The sequence below is a fragment of the Astatotilapia calliptera genome, chromosome 7, assembly GCF_964374335.1.
Source record: "Astatotilapia calliptera chromosome 7, fAstCal68.1, whole genome shotgun sequence".
Lineage (NCBI taxonomy): Eukaryota > Metazoa > Chordata > Actinopteri > Cichliformes > Cichlidae > Astatotilapia > Astatotilapia calliptera.
The window spans coordinates 42,558,618-42,576,875 of NC_137428.1; the positions used below are offsets into that span (position 1 = coordinate 42,558,618).

The following is an 18,258-nucleotide window of genomic DNA, read 5'->3' on the forward strand; positions in this document are numbered from 1 at the left end:
GGCTCCCCAATTTCTCCCATTGTGGCCGACTTGTACATGGAAGAAATTGAAAAGATGGCTCTCATCCTACCCCGGAACATCACCAAGTCATTGTTTCAGGATTGCGGATATCAACTCTGTGGGAAGCCAGACAGAAGACTGAAAGTGATGCTTGTGATGTGTCAAAGGTGTAGGAATTATTGACAAAGTATTTACAGAACACCATTATATAAACAATTCTCTTCTTTGTATTTCCTGAACTTTATGACAATGTTAAAATGAGGGTTTTTTGCTTTTCTTATTAAGTGCTTGATGTTCCACAGCCACGCTTCATTTGTATTACATTGAAACTATCGCCACCTCTTAAAGATCGTGAAGCAAGAGCTTTCTACAGAGAAGAAGCAACACGCCATCTCAGCCAGTCTCTAAAACTTTCTTAGTGAATGCTATTGATGTGTTTTGTCTTTTAATACAATTAAATACGAAATATTTATAAAATATTTGGAATATACTGTATATATTCATTGATCCTGAGATTACTGTTAAAATCCTGTTTATAAAAGTATGCAGTCCAGAGTATGTTACTAAAATGATTGTTAAGACATCTGCCCAATTTGTGACATCATTTTGAATTCATAACAAAGACCAACTTAAAAATATGGAGAAGTCATTTCCACTTTAGAGAATGATCGGAGAAGTCAGAACATGCTTGTTTAATTCATTTGTGTTTGCTCAGTCAGAGAAGCAGTTTTCAGCACAGTTCACGTTCATGAAAACTCCAACATCAGAATATCACTCCTTTTATCTTGGGGTAACTGTGAGAGCATTGTATTCTCCTCTTTGAAACAAATTTAGATTTTTTGTTGAAACTGACCCCTTTTTTTTCAACAAAAACTGAATATCAAGTAGGAAAACCTTACATTTATCAATCTAACAGTTGTCTATCATTTATATAGCCACTACCAGAACCACTGTCCACAATAAAAATACAAAGATCCATGAGTACATCAGATGTCATCAAACTGATGTACTTATGTACTTAGTGAATCCATCAGGGATTCAGAAACCTGAGAAAAAAAGAGGAGCAAGAAAGGGAAGCATCGTGGAAGTATGTCTGCATAGGTTCTCATTTATCCAGATCATAGTAGTTTAAGAAGCGTGGAAAGAAAGTGATTGGAGTTAGTGAAGTTTTGATGAAGACACTGCACCTCTCATCCCAGAGGCTTGTTTAGTTCTAAAACCAAGTGTTTTAAGATGCTTAAGCAAAGATAAGTTGTAAAGATAGATGTAGCAATAGCAAAGCGACAACAATACCAATAAGTAGGAACATAAGGAACTCGAGGGGTCAAGAGCCGGAAGAGGAGCTAGAAAAGATGTGGAAGATGAAAACTACAGTGGTCTCTGAGGTAATTGGAACACTCAGGGCAGTAACATCCACCCCCCCACCCAAACTTTGTTTGGCTCCAGTAGATTCTAGGAATGTCATCTGAGATCTCTGCAGTCTTATCTGAGGTCTAAAAGAGCATAGTCCTAGGAACTTAGTTCTAAATACTCCTGCATATATAGTGGTTCATCCAGTGGTTCTATCCAATCACCCAAAATCTCAAAATATGACGATGACGATTTTGCACGATTTTGCATAAAATGAGAATCACGATTTTTTGGCTTAGAATTGAGATCACGATTCTCTCACGATTTTCTTTTCCAGTATAAATATTTATTGCACTTATTAGCTGCACATCAACTTCGTAACAGTTGAGACTGAACATAAAAACAATAAATAAACATAAAAACAACAAATGTCTCACGCTTTGTTGTTGCCGCAAAATGTTGTACTGCTTGAAATTCCGTCTCCGTTGCTGGACGCTGCGTGTATAGAGCAGGTAGTGCAACAATAGAAAAATAGTTGCGGGACGGCACTGTGTAGCGTGTGTCTAGGGTGTTGATCATTTTCCTAAATCCCTTGTTTTGCACAGTGTTGATGGGAGCCATATCTTTGGTCAGGTGATAAGTGATAGCCTCCGTAATTTCTTTGTGCCTGCGGGAGTTCGACGGGTAAAGGGAAGCGCTGTATAAGGTTCCCGTTATTGATGTTTGGGTGGTTGACCGGGACGGATTTTCTCCTGTCACTTTCTCGTCATCCCTGACGTGCTCAACGTTGTTTTTTCCCTGCTAATTTTAGCATCACACGGCACAGCTTCTGTATCACGTGGTATAAGGCTCCGCCCTTGTCATTTGTTGAGCAGGAAGAGTGAGCGCTTGTTTTCATGCAGATTACGTCCCGGATCAAAATGCGGTACAGTCGTCGTCATCTTTTTTCTTTTTCTTTTTTTAAATCGTTGTCATTTGGAAATGAGATCGCTCATAAGTATGAATCGAGATCGCGATTTTCTAACGATTAATCGTGCAGCTCTAATGGTGACAGAAGAAAAGTCAGTTTATCACCAGTTTTTCCTTTTCCCCCCTTTCTTTTTTGGAAACATGAATCTTTCAAAACAAAAACTGGCAGTCTGATAGGCCCGTATTTGATCATTAAGAACACATAAAGGGAAGAAACCTCTTGCCTAAAAATCAAGTTTCAAGATTAATGTAACAGCAGCTAAAGGGCAATGCAGTCTGTATTGTTGGTAGTGATGTCCAGTACTGGGTGTGGAAGTCTTTTAGATTTATCTTTCTGCTCTTTGTTCCTTTACATGCCACTGAGACTCTTTATTTTAGCTAGAGCTTCTATACCTACCATACTCTTTTGGTGTTTGCTTAATGCATAACAGCATGAATAGGCTTGCCAGAAACTTTAAACAAATAAAACAAATAAAATGTATTGCCAACTACTGCACAAGTAAGAGACAAAAACAAAATAAAACAAAACAACCCCCCCCCCCCCCCCCAAAAAAAACAAAAACAACAAACAAAAAACAAACATACAAGACCTGGAGCACGAAGAATGTGAAAAAACACAGACACATAAATCAACAATTTTCCAATAGTATGTGTGAGAGAAAGGACAGCGTGAGAAGGAGATGGGGAGAGAGTGTATGAGTCAGGCATTCTCACACGCAGTCACTGTGTCTTTGTCACAAATGTACTTGATAATTAGGGTAACTGCAATGATGCCCCCCAGAAGCCTGAAGGTAGACAGCTCCCAAAAGTACACACGACCTGGTCACCATGTCCCACTTGAGCCAAGGCCCAGCAAGCCCCAGACCTAGACCCCACCATGCACACACACACGCTCATACACTTCGTTCACTCGCTCTCACCTACCAACTGATGACATACAGAGAGACAAAGACACGTGCAAACCCCCCCCCCCCATGGTGTTGGTGAGCAGATGTCGCCCTAAACCACCACAAACTGCTTGTTGCCCCTGATCTGAGGCAGAGTGTGTGAAACAGGGGTGTAGGAAGATGTCCCCCTTCCTGCACCCCTGTGTGTAATTAAAAAAGGAGGACGGGGGGGGGGGGGGGGGGCATAAGGCGCATCCGTGTATTCATGAATATCCGTTACACAGGGGGCCCTTTCATGGCCTTACACACTAACCTACGCAATCCACGACACCCCTTCAAGACTACGTGTGTGAGTGATGTGTTGTATGAGGGAGTGTGGAGGAGGGAAGGATGGGACAGGTAAAACCAAGAGGTTGAGGACTACCCCCGGAAGGAGGGTAATCCTCTACCTCCTGTGGCTCAGTAGGCACCCCCATCTCCCACAACCTGCCATGGGTTAGGAAAAGGTTGGTCCAGGGCCAGCAATATCAATGCCCCAGAACACCACCGTGTTCGGGGTATCACCTATTCCCCCACCACAAAAAGTGGATTGGAGTTTGCAGACGAGTCCCAAGACTTCACCAAGCATCCACTCAGTTTCAAAAGACCCACACTAATAATATATATACTCAAGAGTCTTACCAAACAGCAGTGTACACAAACACATAACAAAATGAAGACCTCCCAAATCTGTTGACACCATGTTGCTCTACTAATTCAGGAACGTTCTGAATGCACAGAAGTTGCTTCAGCATTTTCGTTTTGTTACCTGTGATTGTTGACTCACCTGCGTACGACCAGTCAATGTCTTCTGAAAATTTGCGCTGATTCCTGTATCCATATCCTTCAGCTGCAAGACAGAAACAAATGGTTACCAACACATGTTCTACATAGAGTATTCAGTTTCTTTATCTATAAATAGTAGAACTATTTACATAAATTATTTAACATATCCAAGTTAACTACAATAACAGTGGGTATTTTATTTGGAGATTAAGTATCGGAATTTCAGGAGCGGGGCCACACCTCCAAACACGCTCCTTCCGGTTGTCATCTATATAGGTTCGCCCAGTTCTGCAAGCTGTTCATTCTCGTTTACGTGCCTCACCCTACCTCCGAGTTTCAATTCTTTAACTTCTTCTCTTCTATTTAGTTCATGGGGATCTTTTTGTTTGTTTGTTTGTTTGTTTGTTTTTAAATACACAGATGTGACAGATTTGACTTGGGCACGCAGTCTAAGTATATTCTGCAAGAGTAATTATTCATTTTTAGCTTATTTTTTTTCATTAATGTATTTTCTCTCTATAGGCCAGGCTGCTGTGAAATGGACTCAAGCTCCACCATCATGGACTGCACCTCGTATCAGGAGTCTTTGCTCTACTTAAGAAAACTGTTACTTTGAGTTGAAGCGTCATTTTAACCAGAACCTTCAGGTGGTGGAGAACTTCATGGATATTATTAAAGTCCTACGGCTGAACAAGAGGTACTGCCAACAAATTAAATTCAAACTGTTGAATGGAGCTCATTTGCAGGACAGGACCTGATAATACTGCTCAGATATATCAGAAAATTTTTGTTGCCACAAATAAAAGGGCTGCTGCCCAACCATAACGCCAGTGTGTGCGTGTGTGTTCTGGGGTGTGTGTCACAGTGCCATTTTTTTGTTAGTGATAAAATTTTGCTACTTTTTTACCCCCATTTTTTTCTTAATAGGGCAGAGATGTGAGCATGAACTTGCTCTATAGTGTGTGGCATATTAATTCGGGAGGGTGGTGAGGTTTCTGGCTGTGCTGCAAGTGAGTAATTGCCAGTCAATGTAAATATTTTAGACAAATAAAAAAATCTTTGCTAAAGATGTAAGCATTTACTATTTGTGGATGAGAGGAAATAAACTTCAAATGGCAGACTTTTGCTGTACATTATACCTCTACAAAAAGATTTTCTTTGGCAAAAGTGGCAGTCTAATGACAGTCTGGTGTTGTGCTCAAGCCAACATGGCACAGTCACAGACAGAAGCCGTGTTAAGATGGAGACACAAGCTAAAATGCTGCCGAGGTCTGGGGTGTGAGGTCTGTGCTGTCAGTAGGGCCAACCCTGACAGGAAATTGTGAGCTCTGTCTCTCTTAAGCTGGAAATGTCAGCCAGACAGTGTAAGTAAGCAGTTCTGACATGTAACACCTGTTTGCTCTGTAACCAGTATATCAACAAGAGCTTATTACAGTCTGTTCCTGTGTATGCAGATGTCTCTGTGCATACATATATACACACTGGCGTCACACTCTCCCTAGCTAACAATCTGTCACGAAAGTGTTAAGAGCACTAAAGTTTTCATTTTAGATTAAATTTCAGGTTATCAAAGTTACACTCTAAGCTTAATTCCCAACAAGGCAAAGCTGGGAACCTAGGCCAATGACAAATAATTTGTCTGGATAATTTGATTACGCATACTTTATTTGTTGAGTTTGTAGATTTTTTTAACCTCTCAAATGATTCAAATATACTTTTAAAAATTCTCCGTTTTTGTGTCACAACATATCCACAAGGTTACAATTTCTACATAATAAAGGAATTGCCTGTTTTAAAAAAAACACAACAAAACAAATCATTCAAATTTCATCTTTTGTGTGGCTTGCAATCAGAAACTTAAAAACTTGGATTTTTGTAACATAGACAATTAATAACTAGCATTTAATAACCTGGTACAAGTTCATGTTAGGGACATCTGTTTAAAAATAATCATAAAAAACAACCAATAATCAAAATGTTTGACAATTAATGTGAATAGAATTTAATCAAGAAATAATTATGCTCTCTAGCACTCTTCTTGTAAAATAATAAGACTTTTATTTGCAGTGCATATTAACAGGAACCCAACAACTAAATTGAAGTTTTAAAAGTCACATATACATCTATACACTTTCCCATATTTGCTTTAACTTTGTAATAGTCAAAGCTTGTAAACTCAAATTAAAAATGACAGTTGTCTCTGAATTTACAAACATATCTCAAAGCTGTGAGAATTTGTGCTCTTTTTAAGACATTTTAGCATGTTTAATAGATCAGAAGTAGCATCAGATTCCTTTTTAGTCTATGAGCATGCAAGAGAAAGATTTTTTTTGCAACCATGCCTCAAATTCATTTTTTAAATGGTAGTCTGGTATCACTTTTGCTCTAACTGAAAGCACAAAGTAACCTTATTTTCCAAATTGATTGGGACAGGTGACTGGGATGGATGACATTATGCTAAGTTTGAGGTAATTAGCACATTTACAGTCCATGATGTTCAGGTTTTTTGACAAATCATATTTTCCTTTGTTAAGTAAACTCGGCAAGCAAAGCGCTTGGGAACCTCTGTGGAGGGAGCATAAAATGATGTCACACTACACAATGTGGCTAGTGTTTGTTGCGCTGTTTGGAGAAAATATTCCTGAAGCCATCAATAATGAAGAAAAAAAAGGTTTCTGTTATAGAGCAAAAGGGGATCAAGAGAGAAAAGCTGATTTTAGAAGAACAAAGAAGTGAACATGGGAGGGTGACTGAGTAGGAGAGATGTAATTCAGGTCTTGATGATTGGGGGTGGTGGGTTAACATGCTTACTGGAAAAGAGTGAAGGAGTAGAATAGATTCTATGGAGAATTCTTGCTCAGCGCCTGTACGAAATAGAAAAAGACCACAACTGTGTCACTGTGTTTATTCAGCGGAGAGTGGCCGACTCTGTGCTCCGGTCTGTGGGAGCCCCGCAGCCTCCAGCCAGAAGCTGAATAAGAGGATTAGCTAAACCCTGGGAGAGCCAGGACATCTACAGGCTGTGGGGTGAGAACTGGTGCTCATGCCAGAATGTGTAACAACCCCCTCCCCTCTACTTCCACCCGAATCCCTGACCCTCAGCTCTTGATGCCAACGAGGATTTGAGCATGGTGGGGGTGGTATTAGTAATATTTTCATTGGATGAATTACTGGTAAAAATACAGGATGAATTATTTATTTCTATGAAAATCCAATGAAAGAAAAAACAACAGGAAAAAAATTAATTATTTCATACACACAAACACTAACAAACTCTGAATATGATCTCAAACCATTGTAAACGACTGATTACTATATAGCACTTTTTTAATCTACTCAAATAGTACTCAAAGCACTATGCAATACGCCTCATTTCAGTCACCTGTTCACACACATACATAGAAACATCGAAGTTATTTATTGGGAACCAAGCCCCAGTGCATTTGTTGAAGGCACTGAATACCATCATAAAGTGATGACACCACCATGGTTCGGCTCATCTCTGATGGAGATGAGACAGCGTACAGGGCGGAGGTAGAGAACTTGTCCCACTGGTGCTCAGAAAACAACCTGAAGCTGAACGTCCTTAAAACAAAGAATTCCTAATGGACTTCAGGTCTCACCTTGACGGACAACACCAACGTCCTGGTAAAGAAGGACCAGCAACAGCTGCACTTCCTTCGTGTCCTAAGGAAGAATAACCTTAATGAGAAGCTGCTGCTGGCCTTCTAATGTTTCTCAGTGGAGTGTGCTCTCCTACTGCCTGGGTATTTGGTATGGACAGACCACTAATGAGAACAGGAAGACTGCACAGAGGGTAATTAACACCTCCCAAGAAATAATTTGCTGCCCTCTGCTACCCCTGGAGACCTTCGTCAGGAAGGTCTCAGGAAAACCAGTGCCATCACAGGGGACCCCTTGTACCCCGCTCACCACCTGTTTGACCTGCTGCCCAGAAATCCTGCCTCACCAATCTAAGCCATGGTCTGAGTAACCTTTATCACTCAGGCCACTCACACACTGACTCTTCGCGGACCAAGTCTTTCTTTGCACTGCCTCTGAGCACTTTGCAACTGATTTGTTCTCCAATGTGTGCCTTTGTCTTATTTTTGTATTTTTTTCCTCTTGTTTTGTGTGTATACACACATACATACACACATACATACACACATACATAAGATACAGTCGGTGTGGAGCACCTACAATTTCGTTGTACATGTACAATGACAATAAAGTCCTATTCTATTCTAGAAGCCAGGAGGATAAACCAGCTGCTCTCCATTGAACCATCGAAGGTGTACACTCAGTGGCAGGGAAACTATAACAAACAAGGCTGGAGATGGAGCAATACTGGAGGACTATGTGGGAGAAGGATGTAACCCATAATAACAATGCTGGGTATCTGGTGGTGCTAAGAGCAACCATAGCAACCTCCCTGAACAAGCGTCAACAGTTGCAGATATCCAAAAAAGAATGAAGCATGAAGAGTTGGACAGCACCAGGCCCTGATATGACTCCCACTTACTGGCTAAAGAAGCTAACTAACTAACAATGAATGTCTGGCTGCACAAATTAACCTGCTGCTAATGAATGAGACATACCCAGAATGATTAACTGAAGGCCTGGCAGTCCTGCTTCCCTGGACCTCAAAAGAAGGAGTCCTATCCAACTGCTCTGTCTTGACTGCACTTCTGCGTAAGCGTGAACCAACCCTCAGTCAGAGTATTGACAAAACTGGTTATGGATACAGACTACAGAATAGAGCAATCGTGAACTGAATCCCTTTTTTAAAGAGAGATTATCCCCTTTTCTATTAGTACTGACTCGGATTGACTCGTCACGGTTCACCACGGTTTTCCATTAGGTCATAGTAACTGGTACCAGGCACTTTTTAGTACCTGCTCAGCTAGGGTTCCAATTGATCAAAACAGGTACTAAAATGTGACATCATCAGACTGCATGCCACCAACTGGTGTGTCGCAGTCGTGTCAATAGTAATTACATCGCAGGACGTGCAGATTCATTGCAATGACAACAAGCACGCAAACAAGGTACTACTGGGCTGGAAAGCAAGTCGATGTGAGTCGAGTCACGTAGATCCATGGCAAGTCGACCTGAGTAGGTACTAATGGAAAAGGGACTTTTGATTCAAGCCCCACTCCCAATGTGCTACTCCCCCCTCTTCGGACAAGATTTTGCATTTTCACACTCCTCCCACCAAAGTGAAAAACTTCCTGTGTCGTTCTGGTGCTAAAGACTGTATACCCCAGGGAGCCTAACCATTTTAGACCTGTGTTTTTACTTTTCCCACTTGATGAAGAGTCTGGAGGGGATCAACAACCTCCATTCTCTTGCTGCTGGACCCCTGCTGTTTGCTTACCATCCTGGTGTTGGGGTGGATGATGCAATCCATAGAATTACTTTTTGGCAAGATCACTTTCACAGCTGTAGAGTACTAGAAGCACTGTGACTGCATGGACAATGGACTACCTCATCAAAAGACTACAGTACGTGAGGCTTCAGGTCTGTGTGTCTGAAGTGGTGATATGCAGCATCAGGGGCCCTCAGGGGACGGTCCTCTGTCCCTTCCTTTTTATCCTCTATACTTCGGACTTCAGATACAACACCACAAAATGCCATCTCCAGAAGTTCTCTGATGATCCAGAGTATCGCCTACTTCATCTGGTGTGACCTCACCACCTGCTCATTAACACCAGTAAAATGCTCATTGACAGCATAACTGTGGTTTGGACACTAAAGTACAAATCCATTTACCAAAACAATAAACAGGACTAGTCACATAACACTTATGCTCTGTACAAGGTGGGCCAAAGTTGGCTTCATCAGCTGGGCAGGCTGAGGTCTTTTGGAGTGTGCAGAAGTTTAATAAGGATCTTTAATGACACTATGATGGCTTCTGTTATCTTTTATCTGGTTGTCTGCTAGAGAGGTAGCAGCATGGAGAGGAAAAGGAAACAACTTAATAGATTGTTAAAGAGGGCCAGATTTTTAGCATTTAGTTATAAATATTAAGCAAATAGGTGGTTTAGTATTTTGCACAAGTGTTTCCAGGTAAACATCATACATCGTTTTACACACAAACTGTCCCAACATTTAAAAAAAGTTTTAAAAAAAAAGTATTTCAAAGGCAATAACTGCCCAACTTTTGAGATAAAGCAAATATTTGTTGTCTTATTTACTCAAAATTCTGCCTTTTCTAATGTCTAATAAGTCCTGCAAAACTAAGCACTGAATTACCTTCTTTTGCAGATTTCCTTATTTATAAAGCATGTCTTCTAAGTAGAGGTGTTTTGATTCTAATCTGATTGTACACACACTGACGAAAGAGTTTGTCAAAGGCCCCCAGAGAAGCTCCTTCAACAGAAAAACAACTTAATTAAACACTGGACTTAAATGGATGGAGCAGAATGCCAGCACTGTATCCCAAAGAAACAACAACGAGAAGGGAAGTGTGAGGATGAATGTAAAGCCCTCTTTCTTGGATTAAATACTTTGTCAACTTAATCCTCAGTTGGAGAGTAAATCAATTGAAAATGGTATGCCTAGGGACGTCGGTTAGAGCATGTAGTGAAATCAAAAGACTACTTCATGAATGAATTTGACGATTTTAATGCTGCATCCAAGGCATGTAGTATTTCCAAGTTGCCAACTAGGGAAAATGGGCAGTAAACACTGAAGTAACCCACCAAAAGTAGTAGACCAAGGTTGAATGAGAACCTCATTTTAAGACTGTAAAATATCCACACAGGATAAAAATACTGTTTAAAATACATACATATTTTTATCACTCCCACTGCACTTTATATACATATATAAAAATAAAACTCTTGGTGTATCTTATTGTATATAGTAACAATCTTTATATAGTATATTTTACTATTGTATCGTATAGTATTTTTCTTTGTTGTATACTATTTTAAAAATATTTTTCCGTTTAAATTTTTTTTTTTTCCAATAGATCTCAATTGTACCTTGTGTCCCACGTCCCTTGCGATACTGTAACAAGTGAATTTCCCCAGTGTGATCAAATAAAGTCTATTTCTATACTGCTGAAAGTATTCAATCACTCATCCAAATCATTGAATTCAATAACTTCCACAGCCACGGGTGTATAAAAATCAGTCACCTAGGCACGCAGACTCCTTTTACAAACATTTGTGAAAGAATGGGAGGCTTTCAGGAGCTCAGTGTGGCACCATAATAGGATGCCACCTGTGCAACAAGTCCAGTCATTAAATTTCCATTCATCCATCCATCTTCAGCTGAGAGAATCAGAATACTTTATTAATACCTGAGGAAATTATGGAATGCAATCTCTCCACTGTGTCCTAGGTCTGCCCCAGGGCCTCCCTCCTGCGGGACATGCTGGGAACACCTCACCCAGGAGGCATACTAATCAGATTCCTGAACCACCTCGACTGGGTCCTTTTGATGCGCAGATGTCCAGTATGCAGTTTCCACTCACTGATAAGTGTGTTATATTTATAAATTGAAAATGAACATTGTGTCTATAGAACACATATAATACTGAAAATACCCATTTTTATATTAATATGCCAACAAAGGCAGCACAACACCAACAAAACAACATTTGACTGAGAAGATATTGTGATAATATCGTTACAGTGAAGAGCAAAGTATCAGGGTTCAATGGACAGGTTTGAATCAGCTTTAGCGTAAAGAGCCATTCAAAAGTATGTCTGCAAAAAAGGAATTTGAAATTTAACATATACAATGGACATATGAATAAAATTTATCTAAGACTGAATGGCCAGCTAACCAAAAGTTATCCATTATTTACGAGACTACATGAATAACATTTATTTTTCCCCTACTCTAAAAAGCTCAGTTCTATCTTGCACTTAATTCCATCTAGAAGTATTTTATTACCGAATTCACATACAGATAAGCTTGTAAATGGTGGCTGTATAATGGGGTATTTATTAGAATAGTGTTTCCCATTTGTAGCATACAGACCACAACTTGAAAAAACATGGGTTCAGTCTCACAGGAAAAAAGATGATTGAGTTTTCTGTCCATAGTGTTCTAAGCAGGGCGTCCTACCCGCTGACCTTCTAAAGATTTCAGTGCCACATCATCTGCAGGGGGCAGCCACAGCCACCCTGCCTGCAAGTTTGCAGCCAAACATCAATTGGTTTTTTACTTGCATATATCCATTGTGATGTGTGTGATCATCATCAATAACACAATCACTGACTCATTAACAGGCGGGCATTTGCTCTCAACACCTTGGACACACATGACTATTTTGAGAGATGACCTAATTTAAATTAGCAGCTAGGGGGCAGACACAGAGGAAATTATGGATTTGTCCTCTCGTAACCTTGACATACTTCTATTTAATTTTCCCTCTTTAGCACTGTCTGGTGATTTCTTATTTACTTGCAATTTCTTAATAATCCTTTTATTTCTCTCCCTCTATTTCTCATGCAAAATCTGTTTCTTATCACAACTTGATCATATATTTGAGCAAAATGATATTCTGGACTCCAATGATTTAAATGACCTTGCAATACTCAATTCCCAGTTATTTATATAGCACCAAATCATTTACCTCAAGGCACTTTATATTATAAGCACTTTCAGAAAGACATCTATTATGATGACATTTATTTGGGATTTAATTTTTTCTCTCTAAATGGCTACTTATCTGAACTGGAGGAGAACAACCATAATTATTTAGATGACTGTAAAACACAAACAAAAATAAGCATTTTTTTTCACATGATGAGATTACCTAGTGCTATGACTTTTGCTCTAGTGGCTCCAAAGAAGTTTGGAGGGGTGGAGTTTACCCCAAACTGTGCTGTAGTGGTACAGAGAATTCTATGTGTATTTATATGGAAACCTACTGCTTACTGTATATAATATGAAGCCATTTCCTTCCTATCCACTCGCGATGGGACTGCAGCCAATCCCAGCTGTCTTAGAGTGAGAGGCGATATTAGTGCTGCTTTGAGAGGTTAATACTAGAGATGGCACAATACCACTTTTTTATGTCTGATACCGATATCATAAATTTGGATATCTGCCGATACTGATATGAATCCAATATAGTGTGTTTTTTAATCAATAAAGCTGTTTTTTAAAATATCTTGCTGCTTTTTGTATAAGTTCATACTCAAGTTAAAAAAAACAAACACTAAAGCTATTCTGTTATAGCTGTATGCAAAAAATACACTGCACCCAAAATATTTCATAGTTCAGCAATACTGATCAATCTAATAAACTTAAACCTACTCCATCCTCCCTATTCTGGTATTTTAGAGAGTAAGCAACCTAACTAATAGGGCTCTAAAACTCCAGCAAAGAAAAAAATTAGGGAACCACCCTCCACCTTATGATGCTTAATCGACGTAATCAACTTTAATTTGATGAAGTGTGAAAAAAAATGTACAGAAATAAATTATTTTTCAAGAATAATTAAATAGATTCAACATCTTTCTTCAACAGAATTGCAGACTGCACAGATCGTACCTTCCCAAAGGAAAAAGTACTATAGCTTACTAGGGTATATTAGACTTAATAGTTTCTATATACAGTAATGGACTTCTATACATTTTACATCAGATTAAAACTTTGAGTGTAAGATTCGGATAATTATTTATTAAAAGCTAAACATTTTAAATAAGAATAAGAAATAAAAGTATGTCTTTGTGCCCCCTTTTCCCTGTTTATGCCCTATCAGCCCCCCTGGCTAAACTTTGCTAGATCCGCCCCTGCACAGTTACCAGCCGTCAGCTGCGTAGAAAAGGATCCTGGTGTAGAAAGTAAATAAATTCTAACAACAGATTATCAAGCTTAAACGTGCTGCTGTTGTTCAGCCGCTGGTTTCCTCTTTCTGGCACAAAGTGGGCAATAAACAAACAAGAGAGACGGACTCGCGACAGAAAAGCTGATCAGCTGATCATTGATCAGTTTCACGATTGAAGTAGCAGCAGAAGAGTGAGGGAGAGAGAGGCAGTCGCTCCATATATCGGTTGTTAATCTCTATGCTTTACAAACATTCAGAGATGAACTTACACACTTGCTTTACTTCTCTCTGGGATAACTTCCTCGGAGATGAAATGCCGGGCTGGTAGCGAGTCTGCAAATACACACAGCCGCTCTATCACGTGAGGCATACTGCTCCGACGTACTACGGTTATGGGCCAAGTTATGCCATGTCGCAAGTTTTGTGAGGTGCTTTTTTGATATTTAATGGATCGAATTACATTTTTATTTCTCTCCGATATCCGATCGAGTAATTTAAGTCAGTATCGGACCGATACCGATATGTAATATCGGATCGGTCCATCTCTAGTTAATACCTGGTATAGTTGTTACTAGATATATACTCGGTAATGTTAGGTTAGGAACAAAAGAAAGCCACATAATATATTGGAAATAAAATTTATCAAGCCAGAGTTCAAAGAAACAAACTGTCACAGAGGTGTTCTACTGGCTTTAGGTCAGGCAAACACGGGGGCCAGTCAGTGGTATCAGTTCCTTCATCCTCCAGGAACTGCCTGCAAACTCTCTGCACTGAGGGTGAGTATTGTCATGAACCAGGAGGAACTCAAAACCCACTGATCTTTCCAACCAGATACCTAATGGCAGTCAGGGACAGTCAGCCTGTAGAGGTCTGTGCATCCCTCCCCAGACCATCACTGACCCGCCACCAAGCCAGTCATGCTTAATAATGTAATTTTCTCCATACTGTTTCAGGTCTGTCACATGTGCTTAAGCTGAACTTGCTCTCATTTATAAAAACTGTAAAGCACAGGGACAACCAGAGGACACTGGGCTCTCAGACCACCTTCACGAAGCCTGTTTCCAATTGTTTGGTCAGAGACAATCACACCAGTGGCCTGCTGGAGTTCATTTTGTAGGGCTCTGACAATCTGCTTTTTCATTGCACAAAGGAGCAAGTGGTGTAGTGGTACCAGTGGTCTTGCTGATGGGTTAAGGACCTTCTACAGCCCTGACAAGCTCTCCTAGAGCGCCTGTCTCCTGGAATCTCTTCCATGCTCTTGATACTGTGTTGGGACGAAACAGCAAACCTTTTGGCAATGGACTTTGACTGCCTGTGCAACCTCTGTAGGGTCCAGTATCACCTCATACAACCACTGGTGACACCGACCCTAGCCAAATACAAAACTAGTTTTGAACAAACAAAAAAAAAATGTCAGAAAAGATAAAAAAGGGCAGCTGAAACTGATTAGCAGCCACCTCTGTTACTTAACGAACCAGATCAATATCCAAAACGTTTGTGGGACAGTGGCCAACCATTTGAGAGAACATCTTTTTAACCGGGGATGCTTCAATAGGAGCTTGACCCAAGCTGAAAAGAGCTCTATCCCAAACAGAGAAGGAGATCAACCCACACTCAGCTATGTGGTCCCAGTGAGAGCCACTTCAAGGTTCCAGTTCCACAGCTCCAACCCAGGTTTTCTGGGATCCAATGGTCAACTACATTGCCCTGTCGGAGGAGGAGGCCCATAGAAAGGAAAAACGGCTTCTCAAAGTTTACGATGAATGGTAAAAACAAGTATGTACAACATGTGAACCAATACAATTCAACGAGTGGAAAGCTTCCTTTACTGCACATCTCCCCTGTTAATAAACTGCACTACTTAAAGAAATACCTAGGAGGTCCAGCTTGACAAACGCTTGATGGCATCTTCTACAGAAATGACAGTCAAGCATACAGGAATGCATGTACTAGAGCAGGGCGATATGACCAAAAACATTATACCCGTATTACCGTGAACGGTATGATATGGCCCAGCCCTAGCATGTACAACATCCATTTGATGTACAGAAAGCATTCAGAGAAAGTCTGGCAAATTGGCCAAAGATCCAAACAAATGACTCCACAGGATTCAGGGGAAGGTTTAAATATTCTCGACGATTGTGAGGAGAACCAAAAACTTGTTCAAATGATACCAAACTGGGCAGCTGCAAGGTGAAATCGTCAAGCTACTCAGTTTATGAAAGAAAGTGGGAAGTTTCCAGTTTTAAAGGACTTTGCCAAGTTCATGTCTTCTGAAGCCAAGATCATGTGCAACCTGATCACATCATTTCAGGCTCTCCACTCTGCACAACTTCAACTATGACAATGGTAAATGAGCAACAAACCAGCCACAAATTCAGATCAACACAGAATAGGCTGCAACCACCAGACTGTGAAGTTGTCCTTTTAATTGGCTAGAGTTGCTCTCAGGAATAAGCTAAGCTCCTCCAAAGCAAGTAATCTTAGGAGGAGAGAATGAACCTTATGCAGTTCGCACAGCATTGGACTGGAGAATTGCACGCCTGGCATTGTCTTACGATGACTCTTCTAGTATGTCTACTCTGTGTCAGAGTTGCAGTTAAAGAGCTCCCACTAGTGACTCCAGCTGATGCAATCAAGGTTATTGAGTCTGACTTTAAGGACGATAACAAGGATAACAGGTCAGTGTCTCAAGATGACATTCTCTTTCTTAACATGTTAAAAGGAAGGGATTTACAAAAACACTGAAGGACATTATGAAATGCCACTTCCATTTAAGGAGAGACCCTTCTTACCAGACAATAAGCAAATGGCCACTGTGCGGCTTCAAAGCCTCAAACCAAACTGTACCCAATGTACAAGGAACAACATATAAAGTTTGATTGAAATCGTAGAAAAGGGTGATGCAGAGGAAGTGCACAGTGAAGCAAAAGAAGGAGAAAAGTGGTATATTCCTCACCGCAGGATATATCATCCCCAAAAACCAGACAAACTCAGAGTAGTATTTGATGCCTCATATTGATGCAGACAATCAGGTTTCATTTTCGCCCCAACAATAACGTGCTACAAGACTATGGCTGAATCCCTTTACGGCCCATTGAGATTCATCTCCCCTTTTCTACTTACAGGCAAAAGAGTGCTTCAAGAGACATGCAAACAAGGCACAAGCTGGGATGATCCACTTCCCAGTGAATTAAGGCCAATGTGGAATAACTACAATAGCAACTTAGACAACATAGAGAAAATCATAATATCACACTGTTATGTTCCTAAAGACTTTGACCAAATTGTAAAAACAGAGTTGCATGGCTTTTCTGACACAAGTTTATATTCTTACTGTCACTGTTCGTATTTAAGACACTTAAACAAAGATGATAAAGTGCATTGTGCTTTACAGCAAAGACCAGAGTTGCTCCTATTAACATAACAACAATACCAAGACTCAAACTGACCGCTGCTGTTCTCTCCATTACTGTAAGTAACATGTTAAAAGGTGAGCTTGGATTGACATTGGAAAAGGAGGCAGCACTTGTCGGCCGCATTTGGAGGAGTCTACAAATTTGGACAGCCTTCGTCGCGACACTGTGACGTAATCGGCCAACAAATGCGGCCTCAGGAGGATGCAGCCTATGAGTTTGGACACCCCCATAGGTCTTTAGGAGCTGACCCTGCACTCCAAATAACCTCGGTTTCCGTAGCAGATACAGCCTGCTTTGTCCTTTCCTGTAGATGGCCTTTGAATTGTTAATGCAATCTACTGGTCAGGTGAACACCCAGGTACTTATGAGTCCCCCATCTCAATGTCCATTCCCTGAATGTTCACTGGTGCAGAAGGAGGATGGTTGTGCCTGTAAAAGTCCATCACCAGCTGTTTGATTTTCCCAGTGTGATATTTGGGGGCTTGGAACCAGGCAGATTAGGTACTACTTTAGTACCTGGTACCAGGTACTATGACCTAATGGAAAACTCTGAGAACCATGGCAAACCTGGGAAGTAAATCTGAGTAGGTAGTAATGGAAAAGTGTTTTCGGCTCACTAATGCCTCTCCTCAGCTATCTCTGTATACTCTTCAGTTGTTCTCTGTTTCCTGACTCAAAAGGCTCTCCTATTCTGCTTAGGAACACCCTTGATATCAAGAATCTGATGTACAGTCCTGGTGGGATACACCATTATCTGTACAGAAATTAATGTAGTCTGTTACACAATCCACCAGACAATCAATGTCCTCTCCATGGTCATCACAAAGCAATCCCCACATTGTTGCATCAAAACAGTCCTTCAGAGGTTTTCTTTACACAATGTGGATGAAAGCTTCCTGTGTTCTAAATGTTTATACACAGGAGAGATGAGCTATATGCATCTTTTGTGTAGTAAGTCAGTGTTTTATTGTCTCTGGTGGGACATGTAACACACTAGCTGAATGAGGGTAGA

The 18,258-nt window shown here is 40.4% G+C and overlaps 1 protein-coding gene across 6 annotated transcripts in view; it reads right to left on the minus strand.

Moving 5' to 3' along the window:
- ptprz1a (protein tyrosine phosphatase receptor type Z1a) overlaps positions 1–18,258 on the minus strand; it is a 93,405-nt gene that overhangs the window by 68,858 nt on the left and 6,289 nt on the right. For all 6 annotated transcript variants that reach the window (XR_013910032.1, XM_080303726.1, XM_026174886.2 and 3 more), the window contains exon 2: positions 4,033–4,095. Coding sequence is in view for 5 of the 6 variants with exons in the window: in XM_080303726.1 (XP_080159852.1) it covers positions 4,033–4,095 (63 nt within the window). In the remaining variant the exon portion in view is untranslated. The remainder of the gene's footprint in view (positions 1–4,032; positions 4,096–18,258) is intronic.